Source organism: Misgurnus anguillicaudatus, chromosome 15 (genome assembly GCF_027580225.2).
Source record: "Misgurnus anguillicaudatus chromosome 15, ASM2758022v2, whole genome shotgun sequence".
NCBI classification, from domain to species: Eukaryota; Metazoa; Chordata; class Actinopteri; order Cypriniformes; family Cobitidae; genus Misgurnus; species Misgurnus anguillicaudatus.
In genome coordinates, this window is record NC_073351.2 from 35,547,174 (window position 1) to 35,561,391 (window position 14,218).

The following is a 14,218-nucleotide window of genomic DNA, read 5'->3' on the forward strand; positions in this document are numbered from 1 at the left end:
GCTAATCTGTACTTTTTTATATTAAAAGATTATAGAATATTGGTATCTTACATTTACACGTGTTTGGATGTCGTCATATATTTTTTGTAATTACTAATTCTTTTATTTGTTGTTGGAAGGTGTCAGTGAGCCTCCTGTAAATGAAGCAAACCGCCAGCCAGCCTCGACATCCTCTTCTGCCATATCAGCTATGGATGACAAAGATGTAGTTAGCACAACCAACTCTGTCTTCACTCCAAAGACCATGCAACAAGACCCCCAGTTTCCCAAAGAAAACGATAGTGAGAATAAAAGAATTCCCATAAACAAGTTTGACACTACTACTCATTGCGATAAAGAGATGCCAGACTCATCCAGACCAGCAGTATCTACTCCAAATATTCCAAGGGAACATGTCATCGATCCAGCTCAGCTACAAGCTCTTCATGCAGCAATGCAAACTGATCAAGCAGCTCTGCTCACTAGTCCCCTCCTGCCCTATATGATGTCTGGGTTTCCTCCTCTTTTTCCTCCCCATATCCCTGCACCCATGTCTAGTGGGCTTCTGCAACCTATGTTTGGCATAGATAGCATGTTCCCATATGGTCCCGTCTTGCCACAGGCTCTAATGGGGCTGTCAACAGGCTCCATTCTCCAGCAATATCAACAAAATCTGCAGGGTGCATTGATGCAACAAAGACTACAGCTGCAACAGAAACAGTTGCAGCAACCAGAAAAACCAAAACCTGCTCACTTTCATCAAGATGACACCAGAGGATCTGTCGTGGATTCAACCAAACATGACAAGAAACAAGATGCACCCAAGAACACAGATTCCCCCTCTGACTCCGTCAACACTAAGCAGCCACAACTGGATGATACTATTCTTAGAAGCCACTGTATTGTCTCCAAAGCAGTGTGTGGAGAGGAGGGCAACGATGGTCAAACTTACGACTGCCTTGCCTGTGAGGTGTCTTTCACCGGGGATGCAGAGCTCATCAAGCACCTGGAATACCCTCTTCATAGACAAAGAGTGGCAGAGAAAATGATTTCCAAAGAGCATGCTACTCCTCAATTACCTCACATCAGTCCCTCATCTACCTCTCAGCCAGACCCATCCAGCGAACAGAGATCGTCTTCAGCTACCCAGTCTTCTTTAGGGATTCCCTCTGCAACTTCTATCCCTTCACCAACAAACTCTGACCAATGTTCATCAGATCTACGATGTCCCCAAAGCTCTTCTTCGACTTTAGCTTTACCCGAGACTGCCCAAAGCTCACCGGCTTCTCTTTCGCCTTCCAATGATACCTCAAGCCTGACAAGCCTCACAAAGACTTGTCACGTAGAACCTGCAGACTCTGCAGATGGGCGTTGTGATGGGTCGAAGGAAGGACAAGACTCAACGTAATATAGTGAAGCAAGAGGTTTGATGCTTTCCATATCAGTTGTTTTTATGACTTGGCCAGCCTCAGAGGAAACTTTACATAACAGGCAGGAGAAAAGTCAGATAAAATGCCTCCACTGGGGGGAAGACACTCGCTAGTTTGACAGACTGTTTTAAATGGACTGAATCCTATAGGATCCTACTTGCATTACCAGTGCTTGTAACCAAAAACAAGTGTCAGTAGAATGTTTTTTTCAATATGCTGGTTTTTATCTAAAACTTGAGTATATGTGAAAGTGTTTGGAAACTAAAGGGTGCACAGCTAAAGACTGGTGAAGAACCTAAGATGGTTTCGTTATTACCTAACTAACCAAAAGTCTGTTTATGACATAGAAGTCTGAACAGACCCTCACAAAACACCCACACTATTTTTTGCCCTGTTAAGTGTTAAAATATTATATTATTGGCTTAATGAAGTGATGTTATGTATTTCGATGTTGTCTTCTCTCAGGTCAACAGCTCTCAATTTTGTTCTGTTACAAGACATACCAATAGAAAATATATGAAGCCCAAAAGAAAAAGTGTAATGAATGAAAATGTTGATTCCAATTTGCTTGAAATTGCAACTAAGCTTTTAAATGTTTTTCTTTGTGGACATTTATTTGTCCAGACACAAAGTCGACCGTTGTAAATTGTGCAAAAAAAAACAAGTTTTAGTTTATTCGTTCTTTTTGGAAAACGACAAAAAACATTGTGTTAATGATAGATACATGTATGGACATTTTGGTGTTGCGTAGATTGTCGAATTCAAATGACTTAATTGTATGGTAGGTTTAAAACAAAAATGACTTGTATATTTAACTTTTGTATTGTCCCAGTCAAAGACACTTGAGGCTGTTTGCTCATGTTAAAACATATAGCATTTACTCTCGAATGCTGTTGAAAAATTGTCACTGTACAACCAACTTCCTCTCCTGCACTGAGCCAAGTTAAAAGACCCTATCTGTGTATGAATTAGATCGATGCACATCCTGAAGATATTTTCTATTTTTGTTGTCTTTCAAACAGAACATTTTAATTGTGCACTTAATTTTTTTCAATACTGTAAAAAAACGGTAGTACTTTCTTCTTTTTCATTATTTCTTAACATTTCTGCACTTGCCATAAATAACAATAACGATGATGATATTATGAAACAATAATAACTTACAGTATTGCTTTAAAGGAAAATCCAAAGATAACGTAGTCTTACCATTGGTGCATACAAAGGATAAAACTTTATACTTGAGAAAATATTACTGTTTTTAAGGAATGGAAATCTTTTTAGATGATGGAGCCAGCTACAAGAATACTGTTTTAGCTAACTTATTAGAACATTTGTGACCTCATATAAGAAACAACCAGAGAACCAAAAATAAAAGCAGGAAAACAAAACCGAATGCTTACTCTAGCACTGCTGTGTAGCCATTGTAGTTTGTATTATAGAGGTGGAGATCACACACAGTTTGCTTCTCTATGTCTGGTCTTTCTTTTCGTATTGTTTGGTCTATTAAATGTACTGGGTCGAATTATCGAGGATATAGAGTGTGCTGCTAATGTAGGTTTGTACTAAGATGCATGCTTGATTTTGCTTTTCGCCGAAGCTTTAATGACAACCGTCAGTAGCCACGACGTCGTCCTCGTCTCACTGCAGCTCTGTCCACACATGACTGAAGACTGTGATGATTTTATTTCTTAAACTACATTATGTCCTTCTAGCCAACCAATGTTGAAACCAATGATGTTATATTTATACAAAGTTTGCATTCCAAATATCACATTGTCATTTCTTTCTTTTTATTGTATTCTGCTTTTAAGGGGACTGTCTGTGTAACATATTCTCTCACTACTGAGGATGAACTGTTACTCAATGGTATGTTATTACTGTAGCGATCGCCAAATAATGTATGTTCATGATGCACTTGGGTTTATTCATGTGACTCACTGGGCTAATGTCTCCCGTTCTCTTATATACAAGCATTCAAAGTGAATAAAAAAGTTTTCTTTTAATACACTGGCACGTCTTCATGCTTCTCGGGATTCTCGTTCAGGCCTATGTACCGGTATTTTTTTGACTTTCTCATCTGATAAATTGAAGGTTGCAAGTAACATCATACTTTCGCCAAATTGCACACCAAATTTGTTGCGATCGATGATGTGTGATTTGATAATGTGTGTTTCTGCTACGTCCTTAATCAGATTGCATGCGCCCTGTACTCTGCTGAGCCGGTGTAAAGGAGACGGGCAGTCAGCCAAAGCACTGGAAATCAATGGAGGTTAAACGAGACAAAATCAATGCAGTGAGTTCAAACAGAGATTCAAGTTCACGTGTATTAGTGAGCAAGGCTGTGACCACCGCAAACATCCACAGGGACAAATCACCCCCCTCTCGAATATTCATAATCAATATGGGTTTCAATGACGGACTCTTGAACTTTAGCATTTGATCACCACCACCTGCTTCTTGAATATTTGCTTAAGTTCATGTACTGAAAAGAAAAAAGGGCTAATGCTGTGGTGTTAGTTAAATATTTCATTATTTTAGTTGCATGCAAAGTTCTCACAATGTGATTGCTATAAAAACTTTTCATCTTCAGTTTTTATAGTTACATTATCTGGTCCAAATATCTTCACAAAATGTCCATGTACACCCTAGATGAAGACATGCTAAACAGGACTTTTTCAGGTTAGTTAACATCAACTAACCTGGGGTGCGTTTCCCAAAACCATAGTTGCTAACTTAGTTGGTTGCAATGCAATTTCCCATTACCAACCAACTAAGTTGCTAACAGGTTAGCAACGATGCTTTTGGGAAACGCACTTCTGTATAGATCAAATACGTCTATTCATTCAATTCTAATGGAGCATTGCCGTTTATGGTGTGGCGTGGCTCGCCTGCGGTGTGGATGGATGGCGAGCGTTTCTGATTGTGTCGTACTCTAAAATGAGGTCTAAATTACATCATGCCTGTCAATAATTTCTGCACATCTCATTACGAGAGATACAGAAGGGAGATGGGAAGACCTCAGTTGGAAATCCAAGGAAAAATGTCAAGAGTCATTCTCTGGTTTTAACCATTTATTGCCAAAGCTGTAAAATTAAATTCAACATAAAATTACTTTTGTAACTCTTTAAAATAAGGTTATATTTGTTGATATTAGTTATACCGCGGGTCTTTTGAATGCTGTTTTCTGATTGGCTGAGAAATGTTCTGTGGGTATGCATTAATTTCTTATAACCGCACACCTAGTTGTCAAATGTCTTAAAAATAGGCACCAGAGCAATGTTTGTGGTAACCGTGGTATAAGAGGAATAATAACGGCATAATAACTCAGAAAGCATAACTTTGCTTCGCGTCGAGCCACATTGCACCTTGGGTGTGCATTATTTTCTTATAATTCAATGGCCCGTCGTCAATTATTCCTTACTAAATGCATTGCTAACAATGAGCATTTATTAATGCCTGTGCAATTGTTCATGTTATTTTACTGCATTAGCGAATGTTAATCCATTACATGTACTAAGATTAATCAATGCTGTGTAGAAGTATTGTTAGTTCATGTTAACTAATGCATCAACAATTACAACCTTACTGTAAAGTGTTACTGATTTGTTATTATTAGTCTAAAGAAGAGGTGTCATTTGGGATTTAGCGATCTGTTTTTTTTACAGAGTGGTATTCCAAACCTCTCACCCAAAGCGCTTTACCGCCACGATCATCACGCTGCGCATCATAATCCTGACCGAGCCGAAGTAAATCACTGCATAAACGAATCAATACGCACTAATTGTTTTTCATCGTACAATTAGTCCGAGGCTTTGCGGAAAACAGAAACCATTTCCCACTAATGACCGCCGCATCTGCGCGTCCCCTCATCAGGAGGTGCAGATGATCCTATAGAACGATGCGGGTTCGAGTGGGGGCTGCACGTCATTGGCTGCCGAGGAAGGTTAATTGACTTTGCGTTTAACATGCTAAATTATTCCAGTTTGCCTGCATGGCATTAGGGGCCGCAAGACCCCCCCCCCCCCATCCGAGGTCAGACTCACTGCATGAAAAGTAGGATTTTCGACCCCGTAAGCGCCTGTAGGCTCCCGAAAATCTCCCTAATTTTCGGCAGCTTTCCTCAATTTACAGGCAGCGAGCGTCGCGTTTGTCTGTGTCACAAATTGTCATAAACGAACCATGACGTAGGTGGAGAGCCCGGCGCGGGTGCTATGCCTCTAATTAGCATATGAATAGCAGCGCAACCTCTGCCGGCCAGGTAGAGCGTCTCTGACCTAATTAGCATGTGAATGGCAGCGAAACTAGAGTAACAGCCCACTTGAATGTACTCACTCAGTATTGGCTGAAGCCACTACTTTTAAACAAGTAAAATCCCCCGTGAATGGTTGGCAGATCACTTCAAACCAATCACAAGGGATTTTTCTTGTTTAAAAGTAGTGGCTTCAGCCAATACCGAGTGAGTAAATTCAAGTCGAGCCGTTACTCTAAAGAGGGGGGTTATTGGGCATCCTGGCTCATTATAAATGTAAACCCCCAATAATAATAAATATATAATTTGTTATAATAATTTATTATATATTAATGTCATGTAATACACTATTCACACCATCAAGGAATATAAGAGAAAACACACACAGCTGTTTATTCAAAGAAAGAGCTTTATTTATAAACACACATCTATTAAGTCAAAGAAAGAGCTTTATTTATAAACACACATCTATTAAGTCAAAGAAAGAGCTTTGTTTCTAAACACACATCTATTAAGTCAAAGAAAGAGCTTTAAATGGAAACACACAACTATGTACAAAGCAGCATAATGTTTCTTATGGTCTCCTCCAAACACGTCAAAAAGTGCGAGACATTCGTGAAAGATCCATACTTTTTTTTAAAGTGATCAAAGTATTGAAAAAAAAACCTCAAAAACGTTGAAAAAAAGAGTCACTTTTGCAGGCGTATATGGTGAGTTGCCGAAAAAGCAACAACTCTAAAACGTTGGGGAAAAGTGTCACTTTTGCAGGCGTATATGGTGAGTTGCCCTGTATTTTGGTATCGCCTCTAATCTGGATTGCAGCGTGGCACAGAGCTCGGAAAGTTCCAGGCTGCGAGAGGGCGGTGGCCGCACAATCCATCCAGACACCCCGCCAACAATGCCGTCTTCCTCATCAGATATGAGATCTATGGTGGCGCACTTCCAAATGTCCATCTCATCCTCAGCCAGCACACTTCGTCTCACTTCCAGCAACTGTAATACAATCAATAAAGACAAATAAGTGACCTGAAAAATACTCACATTGACAAAAAACTGATCTAATATAATAAATCTTACCCTTTTTCTTCTGGATCGACTCCGAGCCAAACTTTTCGCATTTTCCGCCTGCGATGCGAGTTCTGGTTGTTTGTATCTGAAGCTCCGGCGTACAGACTCATAATACGTCTTACATGCAGCTGGAAAACAATTAAATGCAACTGGTATAGATAAAAACAGTCACGGTACAATTAAACAAGAAATGAGGAAATACATTAGTTTTACTGGGAAGTTATACTTACAAACAATGTCGTCACTCTCGGCAGTTAAATCTGGACTTGCTGAAATAGCCCCAATCAAATCGGAGGTCACGGCTTTGTTATGAGGCGACGTTAGTCTGTGGAAACAAAATGTGCGGGTTTAAGCTCGGATCTATCAACGTATCTATTTCCTTATACAAGAATAAAAACATTATTTAAGTCATAACGTTACGTTACCCTTGCTCTGGTTCATAGCGCCTGCAGTTTGTCTCAGAATTATGAAGACGCCGTACAGCCTCCTGAAAATTACAATACAAAAAAAACCTTAGTTATAAAACAAACACTGGTTCTGCTAACGTTACTTTTAGCTTTGGCTACTTAAAAATATGCTTATACATAAAGTTATTCTTACCGCAATCTTGGGATTGTGCACCCGTCTTTTCTTCTTGCAGTTATTTTCTTCCACGGTAACGTTACAGTTTTTCAACTCCAAAGCAGCCAACCTATCCTCTATGGACAGCAACCTGGAGTTTACTGCGGCAAACTGCTCATTCACATTGGAAGTAAGCAGAGTAATCTGACGAGACAGTCCACTCAAAGCATTCAGCAGTTTCTTCTCATCGGTCAGCGGACTGGATGAAACGGGTTGGTCGCGTCCATGCAGCGGAGTGGAAGGAGAGCTGAAGGCTAGACGCCGTCCTGCCATTGTAGATCTCACGAAAGCGCAAAGTAGCAAAAACACAGGAAATGTAGAAAAATGTTTGAGAACAAACACCAAACATCTGTTATATGCTCGTCTTGTACCGCTGTATGAGTCATAGGCGGTGACCTCGCACGTGATTGGACGAAGGCGACAATCTCGTCTGGCTCCTCCAATCACATGCGAGGTTATTGTTATAAGGAAGAACTCGCGAGACGTGCGCGCATGCGTATATGATATAAACAAGCGCGGCGCGGGGTGTCTGAAGCTCTGTTGTGATATCAACACGGTGTGCTGTCAGTTGAAAGATGGAAGTCCCAAGACTGAAGAAACGACCTCGCCGCTTCTGTGAACATTGCAACACTGAACTGTGTCACACACAGTATTTTGACCACAGAAAGCGCTTTTTCAAAAATGGAGTTTGGGAGAAAAAATCCAAACGGGCTACGCCAGATAACGTACAGATCCTGCTGCTGTCCAGTCATGAACCCGCTGTGAGTGATGACCCGTCAATGTGTAAAGACCCGGACGATAACTTTACTGGAATTGAAGAGATTGGTGAAAGTGAAATGCACTCCGCGGACCAAGAAAAGGAAGTGATTGAAGAATTTGAAGAAATGCACCCAGCGAATATCAGTTCAGACAACGGTGAGCATAATTACATATTTTTATATATTAGCTCTGCTTGGTTTACATATATGTTAACATATTTTAAACGATACTAAAACATATCAACAAGTAAAATAAGTTTTGAATATACTATATCAAAAAGTAGCCCTCCAGCATGTTTTATCCATTGTGGTAGCACTTGCTAACAAAAAGGTTGGAGACCCCTCGTTAATTGTGACTGATTTTCACCGTTGTTGTTATTGTAATAGTAATTTATAATTAAATAGGAATATCGCGTTTTAATGCATAACGGTATCTTGTTGTTTTTCAGACGAAACAGCAGATGACCAAAGCATTCATCTTTTTCTGGACTCCAGCGATTCAGAGTCAATGCAAGATGATGAAGACATCTCCTGTTGTGTGGTAAGCATGAAATTACGTTTGGATATACTAGTATAAAGTTCAATACATGCTGATCCAGAGCTGAAACGGGAAAACCTAACATGTTTCACCCACATGATTGTTCTCGACTCTCAAATTTCTGTTAGTTAACTAATGAAAGCAACTAAAGTATAAACACTTTATAAAGTATAAAAAATTCCTAAAATAAAGTTTAAGTGGATGAAGTTCCCACAAAGTACTTATCTGGTTCATTTGACTAAAGCTAGCTGTTTGAGATGCACATGATCTTTTCCAACTACAGTTTTAAAATCTTTTCATACTCAAATGGCCATATTGATGAGTAATGACCATATTAATTATGTTCTTTTTAAATCTAAAATGACCATATAAACGATCGGCTTTTCAATCTCAAATGGCCATATTCATGATGGGCTTTTCAATCTCTAATGGCCATATTATTGATGGGCTTTTCAATCTGTAATGGCCAGATTCCTGATGGGCTTTTTAATTTTTAATGGCTGTATTCATGATGGGCTTTTCAATCTCTAATGGCCATATTCATGATGGGCTTTTCAATATCTAATGGCCATATTAACGATGGGCTTTTCAATCTGTAATGGCCATATTCCTGATGGGCTTTTCAATATCTAATGGCCATATTCATGATGGGCTTTTCAATATCTAATGGCCATATTCATGATGGGCTTTTCAATATCTAATGGCCATATTAACGATGGGCTTTTCAATCTGTAATGGTTTAATGGTGGTGATGAGTATGTGCATTGCATATGTTTTAAATATGTCCTTTACATTTCCATAGGATGACTTTGTGGATGAAGAGGGGGAAATTCTTGCTGAGGAGCAGAGTGAAGCATATCCTCACATACAAGATGGGGAGGAGCATGGAAGTGATCAGTCCAGAAGTGAAAAACCAGAACACTTGTTGATGAAACTTTTAGCCATGATGCTTTTGTCATGGCAATCAACCTTCAAGATTTCTGACAATGCCATCACATCACTTCTTCTGTGCATCAAACAGTTCATGTGGATAATTGGAAATGTTCTCTGTGCTAATACCCTCACTGCCTTTTCAAGCAACATTCCAAAGACTTTATGCTCCTTGAGGAAATGGACTGGTATACTCCGTGACGACTTCTTACAGTATGTGGTTTGTCCAAAATGTATGACAGTGTACATGCTTACTGAGACCTATGAGCTCAGACGGGATGGTACAAAGGTTTGCAGGACTTGTGGTCACATCCCATTCTACAATCACCCACAGCAGAGGTCTGCATTAAGGAAGAAATGTGGCTCTGCCTTGCTAAGAAAAGCTACATATTCGAGCGGTGAAGAGTATGTCCATCCAATACGTTCTTACTGTTACAAGAGTGTTGTGCAGTCTCTGGGAGGACTTGTTAAAAGACCTGGATTTGAAGAGAAATTAGAAGAATGGCGAAAGCGGGAAATGCCAAAGGGTGTGTTAGGAGATGTATATGATGGACAAGTATGGCAGGATTACCAGTATGTGAATGGAGAGCCTTTTTTAGCAGAGCCAAATAATTTGGCCTTGATGCTGAATGTGGACTGGTTCCAACCTTTCAAATATGCACCTTATTCAGTCGGAGCCATCTACTTGGTCATTTTGAATCTACCTCGTGAAGACCGTTTTAAGGAAGAAAATATGATTCTCGTTGGACTAATACCTGGACCAAAAGAGCCATCGCTAAACATAAATGCTTTCTTAGACCCCTTAGTTGATGAGCTTCAAGAACTTTGGCATGGTGTGATTCTGGAAGACAACTCTTTTTTAGGAAATCAGGTTTACAGAGCAGCTCTGCTTTGTCTTTCATCAGATATCCCCGCAACTCGAAAATGTGGAGGCTTTGTTGGACATGGAGCATACAGAGGTAATTTAAATATTCAAACAGTCTTTACTATACATAACTATAAATGTAAATGTTATAAATAAATCATATATGAATCAAATATAAATATATGTGTGTGTGTAACATATTGCATTTAATTTACATTTGCAGGATGCCACAAGTGTTTGAAGACGTTTAGCAAGAAGGAATTTGGTGAAAAAATGGACTACTCAGGATTTGAGAGGTTTTCATGGGAGCCACGCACGTCAAAGGATCACATATACTATGCTGGATTATCCAAACGGGCAAAGACAAAGGCAGAACAGAAAAGAATTGAACGCGAGTATGGAGCTAGATGGTCAGAACTTTTCCGCTTGAGTTACTATGATGCCATCAGATTTGTCGTCATAGATCCAATGCACAACCTTCTCCTTGGTACCGCAAGACATGTATTCAGACTGTGGACAGAATTAGGAATTTTAACAACAAAAAGCCTTGATGAAGTTCAAGCTAGAGTGGAAAGCATCAAAGTACCTTATGAGGTTGGAAGAATTCCCTTAAGAATTTCATCTGGCTTTACAGGATTTACAGCAGATCAGTGGAAAAACTGGACAACCATTTACTCACTGTTTTGTCTGAAGGGGCTTATCAACAACAGACACTATGACATGTGGTTTGACTTTGTGCAGGCTTGTATCATACTCTGCTCCAGAGTCATATCCATCAATAGACTGGAAGTAGCAGATCGATACCTGCAGACATTTCTCTCAAAATTTGTCGAACTCTTTGGCCCATTGCACTGCACCCCCAACATGCATCTACATCTTCATTTGAAAGAGTGCGTGTTGGATTATGGACCTGTTTATTCTTTTTGGTGTTTTTCATTCGAGCGTTTTAATGGAATACTGGGAAAGTTTAATAACAACAACAGGGCAATTGAAGTCCAGATTATGAGGCAATTTCTGCAGGGCCAACAACTTCGTATGCCATGGACATGTGAATATGGTGCTGAATTTGGCAGTATTTTAGGAAAACAACTGGTTGGGACTTTGTCATGCAATGACACAGCTGATATGCTTTATGTGAAACACAGTGTTTTGGTGTCAGCAGAAAGACTTCTCTTTGAAAACTGCACAGTGGTGCCTCTGTCTCCATTCCACCAGACAATCTTGGATGAGCCTGACAGACATGCAATATTGACAATGTATCACCAGATGTACCCTTGTGTCACTGACGTTGACCGTTTTGCCATGACATGCAAACGGGTAACATGTCTGAATGTAACTTACTCAATTGATGGATCTAGAGCAGAAAGGTCAGCATATGTATATGCTAAGTGGTGTGGAAACACAAACAGTTTTGAGGAACCCATCATTGACCCTCTAGCCGAACTACGACCAGCCATTATAAAGCAGTTTATAGTTGTTAATGTTGTCTCAAAAGGTACTGCAATCAAACATGTAATTGCACAAGTTTCCTGGCTTCATCCCCATCCGGACAGACATTTTTATGGAAAGCCAATAGAAGTTTGGGCGCGTCAGGGAACAGACTTGTCATACCCAGCATCATTTCTGCCTGTTGAGCGCATTGCTGGGAGATGTGTGGTTAACACATCCACTGTGCATTTAAGCAAGACCAAAGAAAAGGTCACTGTAGTCATGCCACTATGCACAGTATTTGAGCTGTGATGTAATTGCACAAGTTTCCTTCCTTCATCCCCATCTGGACAGACATTTTGTTGTTTTGACATGTTGTTTGCATAGAATGTTCAATTTTAGCCTGATTAAAACTATTAAAATTGTTGAAATAAATTGTTGTGTGTATCTTTTTTTACCTAATAGTGGTTATTGCTAATGACATGCAGAGTAATTAATCTACACTGTTAGCCTAGACAAATTGAATCTACTTAAAGGGATAGTTCACTTTAAAATGAAAATTTGTCATCATTTACTCATCCTCATGTTGTTCTAAACCTGTATGAATTTCTTTTTTTTTTGATGAACACAAAAGAAGATATTTTGAAAAATTATGAACATTGAACTTAAATATTCTTTGTACTAGCCCGTATAATAAAATTGGAACAAACTTGGTTGCACTAAAAAATTAAGTAATGTGAACTAAAACAAGTATATTTAACTTAAAATTTCTAATAATTACAATATTATTCAGAAAGTGCATTAAACTTAATTTTAAGTTAATTTTGAATTACTCTGTCCAACATCTCCGCTTAGTTAACTGAGTTTAAATATTTTCTATTTTTATAATATTTTTTATAATTATTATACTTTTATATTTATAATTCTCTTAGTGTTATAAATGGTATTGTAAAACTCATGACTAAGTCAGTCATTGAATAAACTTGATTTTCCCCTGAAACCCACACAAAAATGTGTTTTTGACAACAGTTGTCAGTACTGTGGAGAAAAATAGAATACAATGTGCTGTTTATGTCAATAAACACTGATCACCTGAACAGTGACTTTCAGTTACAAAAATGGTAATTTATAATTTACAACATGAATAATATAAGAGCATAAACCTCTGACATTTTAACAAATATTTAAGTAGTTAAAGTTCTTATCAGTTCTTAATTCTGTAAAAAACTTAAATAATCATTATATTCAGGGACAAAGGATTATGGGTATTCCTTACAACATGTACTGATAAAGTTCATTCACTTGAATGTTTTAGTTTAATTAATTTTATATGCTTAAAAGTTAAATGAACTAAGATTTTTTAAGAATATGTCCAAAACTCAAAATATTAAGTGATGTTTATATCATTAAGACAATATCTGGGTTAACAGTGTAGCATACTTTAAAGATCAATTAATTCAAGCTAAAATTTAAGAGTCTGTAATTTGGCTATACTGATACCAGAGATTTTCTTAAAATCAAAGTTTAAAACCTCTCAGAATGTCACCTGAGTAAAACTCCCCCAGCTGCTTCCCTGATTTGCATTTGTATAGCTCACAGCATGTTCATTTACATGTTAAAGCCTCCCCTAGAATTAGGGGAAGGGGGGACATCTTCCAAGCAAGGACCACGTCAATTTCTGACAATTTACAACAGTTTTCAATGTTGCCTGCAAATTGTCGTGCGCAGTCGTAAACTTGGAGTTTCACGTCAATCTACATTGACACATTCTGACGAAAATTCCACTTTTCATGCAGTGACTGGACCAGTCATTAATTAAACTTGTGACATTTAGCTAGATGAGTTTCCTCTGAGTGAGGATGATATTATTAATATTAACGGCCCTGTGTGAATAGAAGCTGTAACCGAGCGTGTTTTTTTATTGCATCGGGTAGATTGAATCTTTCTCAGGCAGCAGCTTTCAAATGAAAAAGCAGGGTGGGATATGGAGATTCTGGCTCAGGCATACAGTAGCTGGTGTCAAGCGAAATGTGATGCGTCAGGCGTTTCGTGTGTAAAGCTTGTTTTTTAGAAGATGTTCACTTTAAGAGAATGCCTAAAAGAAATTGTGTTGCACATTGCAACGATGCATTTCGAAACGGCCTAATGCACCAGGCAGTTTGCGTGGATCTGAAGTGCTAATGGAGAATCATTAATGTAATTTATGTAGATGCAAAATGCAAGAGTGTCATTGGTTTTGCATGTCAAGGCATTAGCGTGGAGATGATGTTTGAAAATTGCATTAAAACGGAAGCCCACCCGTGTATCATAAACAAAGTGGATTGTGGTACCTTCATTGAGACCCTTCCCCCA

The 14,218-nt window shown here is 38.8% G+C and overlaps 3 protein-coding genes across 4 annotated transcripts in view; 2 read left to right on the forward strand and 1 right to left on the reverse strand.

Moving 5' to 3' along the window:
- Positions 1-3,412, forward strand: part of zfhx3a (zinc finger homeobox 3a) — a 28,641-nt gene extending 25,229 nt beyond the window's left edge. For both annotated transcript variants that reach the window (XM_055173627.2, XM_055173628.2), the window contains exon 9: positions 120-3,412. In XM_055173627.2, the coding sequence (XP_055029602.2) occupies positions 120-1,387 (1,268 nt within the window). In that variant the 3' untranslated portion in view covers positions 1,388-3,412. The remainder of the gene's footprint in view (positions 1-119) is intronic.
- Positions 3,413-6,276: 2,864 nt separating this feature from the next.
- LOC129426260 (uncharacterized) lies at positions 6,277-7,620 on the reverse strand. The gene is made up of 5 exons (XM_073853944.1): positions 7,327-7,620; positions 7,152-7,213; positions 6,957-7,051; positions 6,736-6,854; positions 6,277-6,651 (listed from the first exon to the last, which is right to left on the reverse strand). The coding sequence occupies exons 1-5, from the start codon at positions 7,618-7,620 to the stop codon at positions 6,415-6,417; spliced, it is 807 nt and encodes a 268-aa protein (XP_073710045.1). The 3' UTR covers positions 6,277-6,414.
- On the forward strand, positions 7,214-12,242 carry LOC141349752 (uncharacterized). Its single transcript, XM_073853881.1, has 4 exons — positions 7,214-8,262; positions 8,555-8,646; positions 9,446-10,532; positions 10,662-12,242. Exons 1-4 carry the CDS (start codon positions 7,923-7,925, stop codon positions 12,176-12,178), a joined length of 3,036 nt encoding a protein of 1,011 aa, XP_073709982.1. The 5' UTR covers positions 7,214-7,922; the 3' UTR covers positions 12,179-12,242.
- Positions 12,243-14,218: the final 1,976 nt, after the last annotated feature.

Excerpts from the sequence above, each read along its gene's own strand:
- LOC129426260 (XM_073853944.1), bottom strand. The coding sequence starts at position 7,620 with ATGGCAGGACGGCGTCTAGCCTTCAGCTCTCCTTCCACTCCGCTGCAT. Across the intron at positions 7,052-7,151 it reads CGCTATGAACCAGAGCAAGG|ACTAACGTCGCCTCATAACA; the intron begins GTAACGTAACGT and ends TTGTTTCCACAG. Across the intron at positions 6,855-6,956 it reads CGAGAGTGACGACATTGTTT|CTGCATGTAAGACGTATTAT; the intron begins GTAAGTATAACT and ends ATTGTTTTCCAG.
- LOC141349752 (XM_073853881.1), top strand. The coding sequence starts at position 7,923 with ATGGAAGTCCCAAGACTGAAGAAACGACCTCGCCGCTTCTGTGAACAT. Across the intron at positions 8,263-8,554 it reads GAATATCAGTTCAGACAACG|ACGAAACAGCAGATGACCAA; the intron begins GTGAGCATAATT and ends GTTGTTTTTCAG. Across the intron at positions 10,533-10,661 it reads TGGACATGGAGCATACAGAG|GATGCCACAAGTGTTTGAAG; the intron begins GTAATTTAAATA and ends TTACATTTGCAG.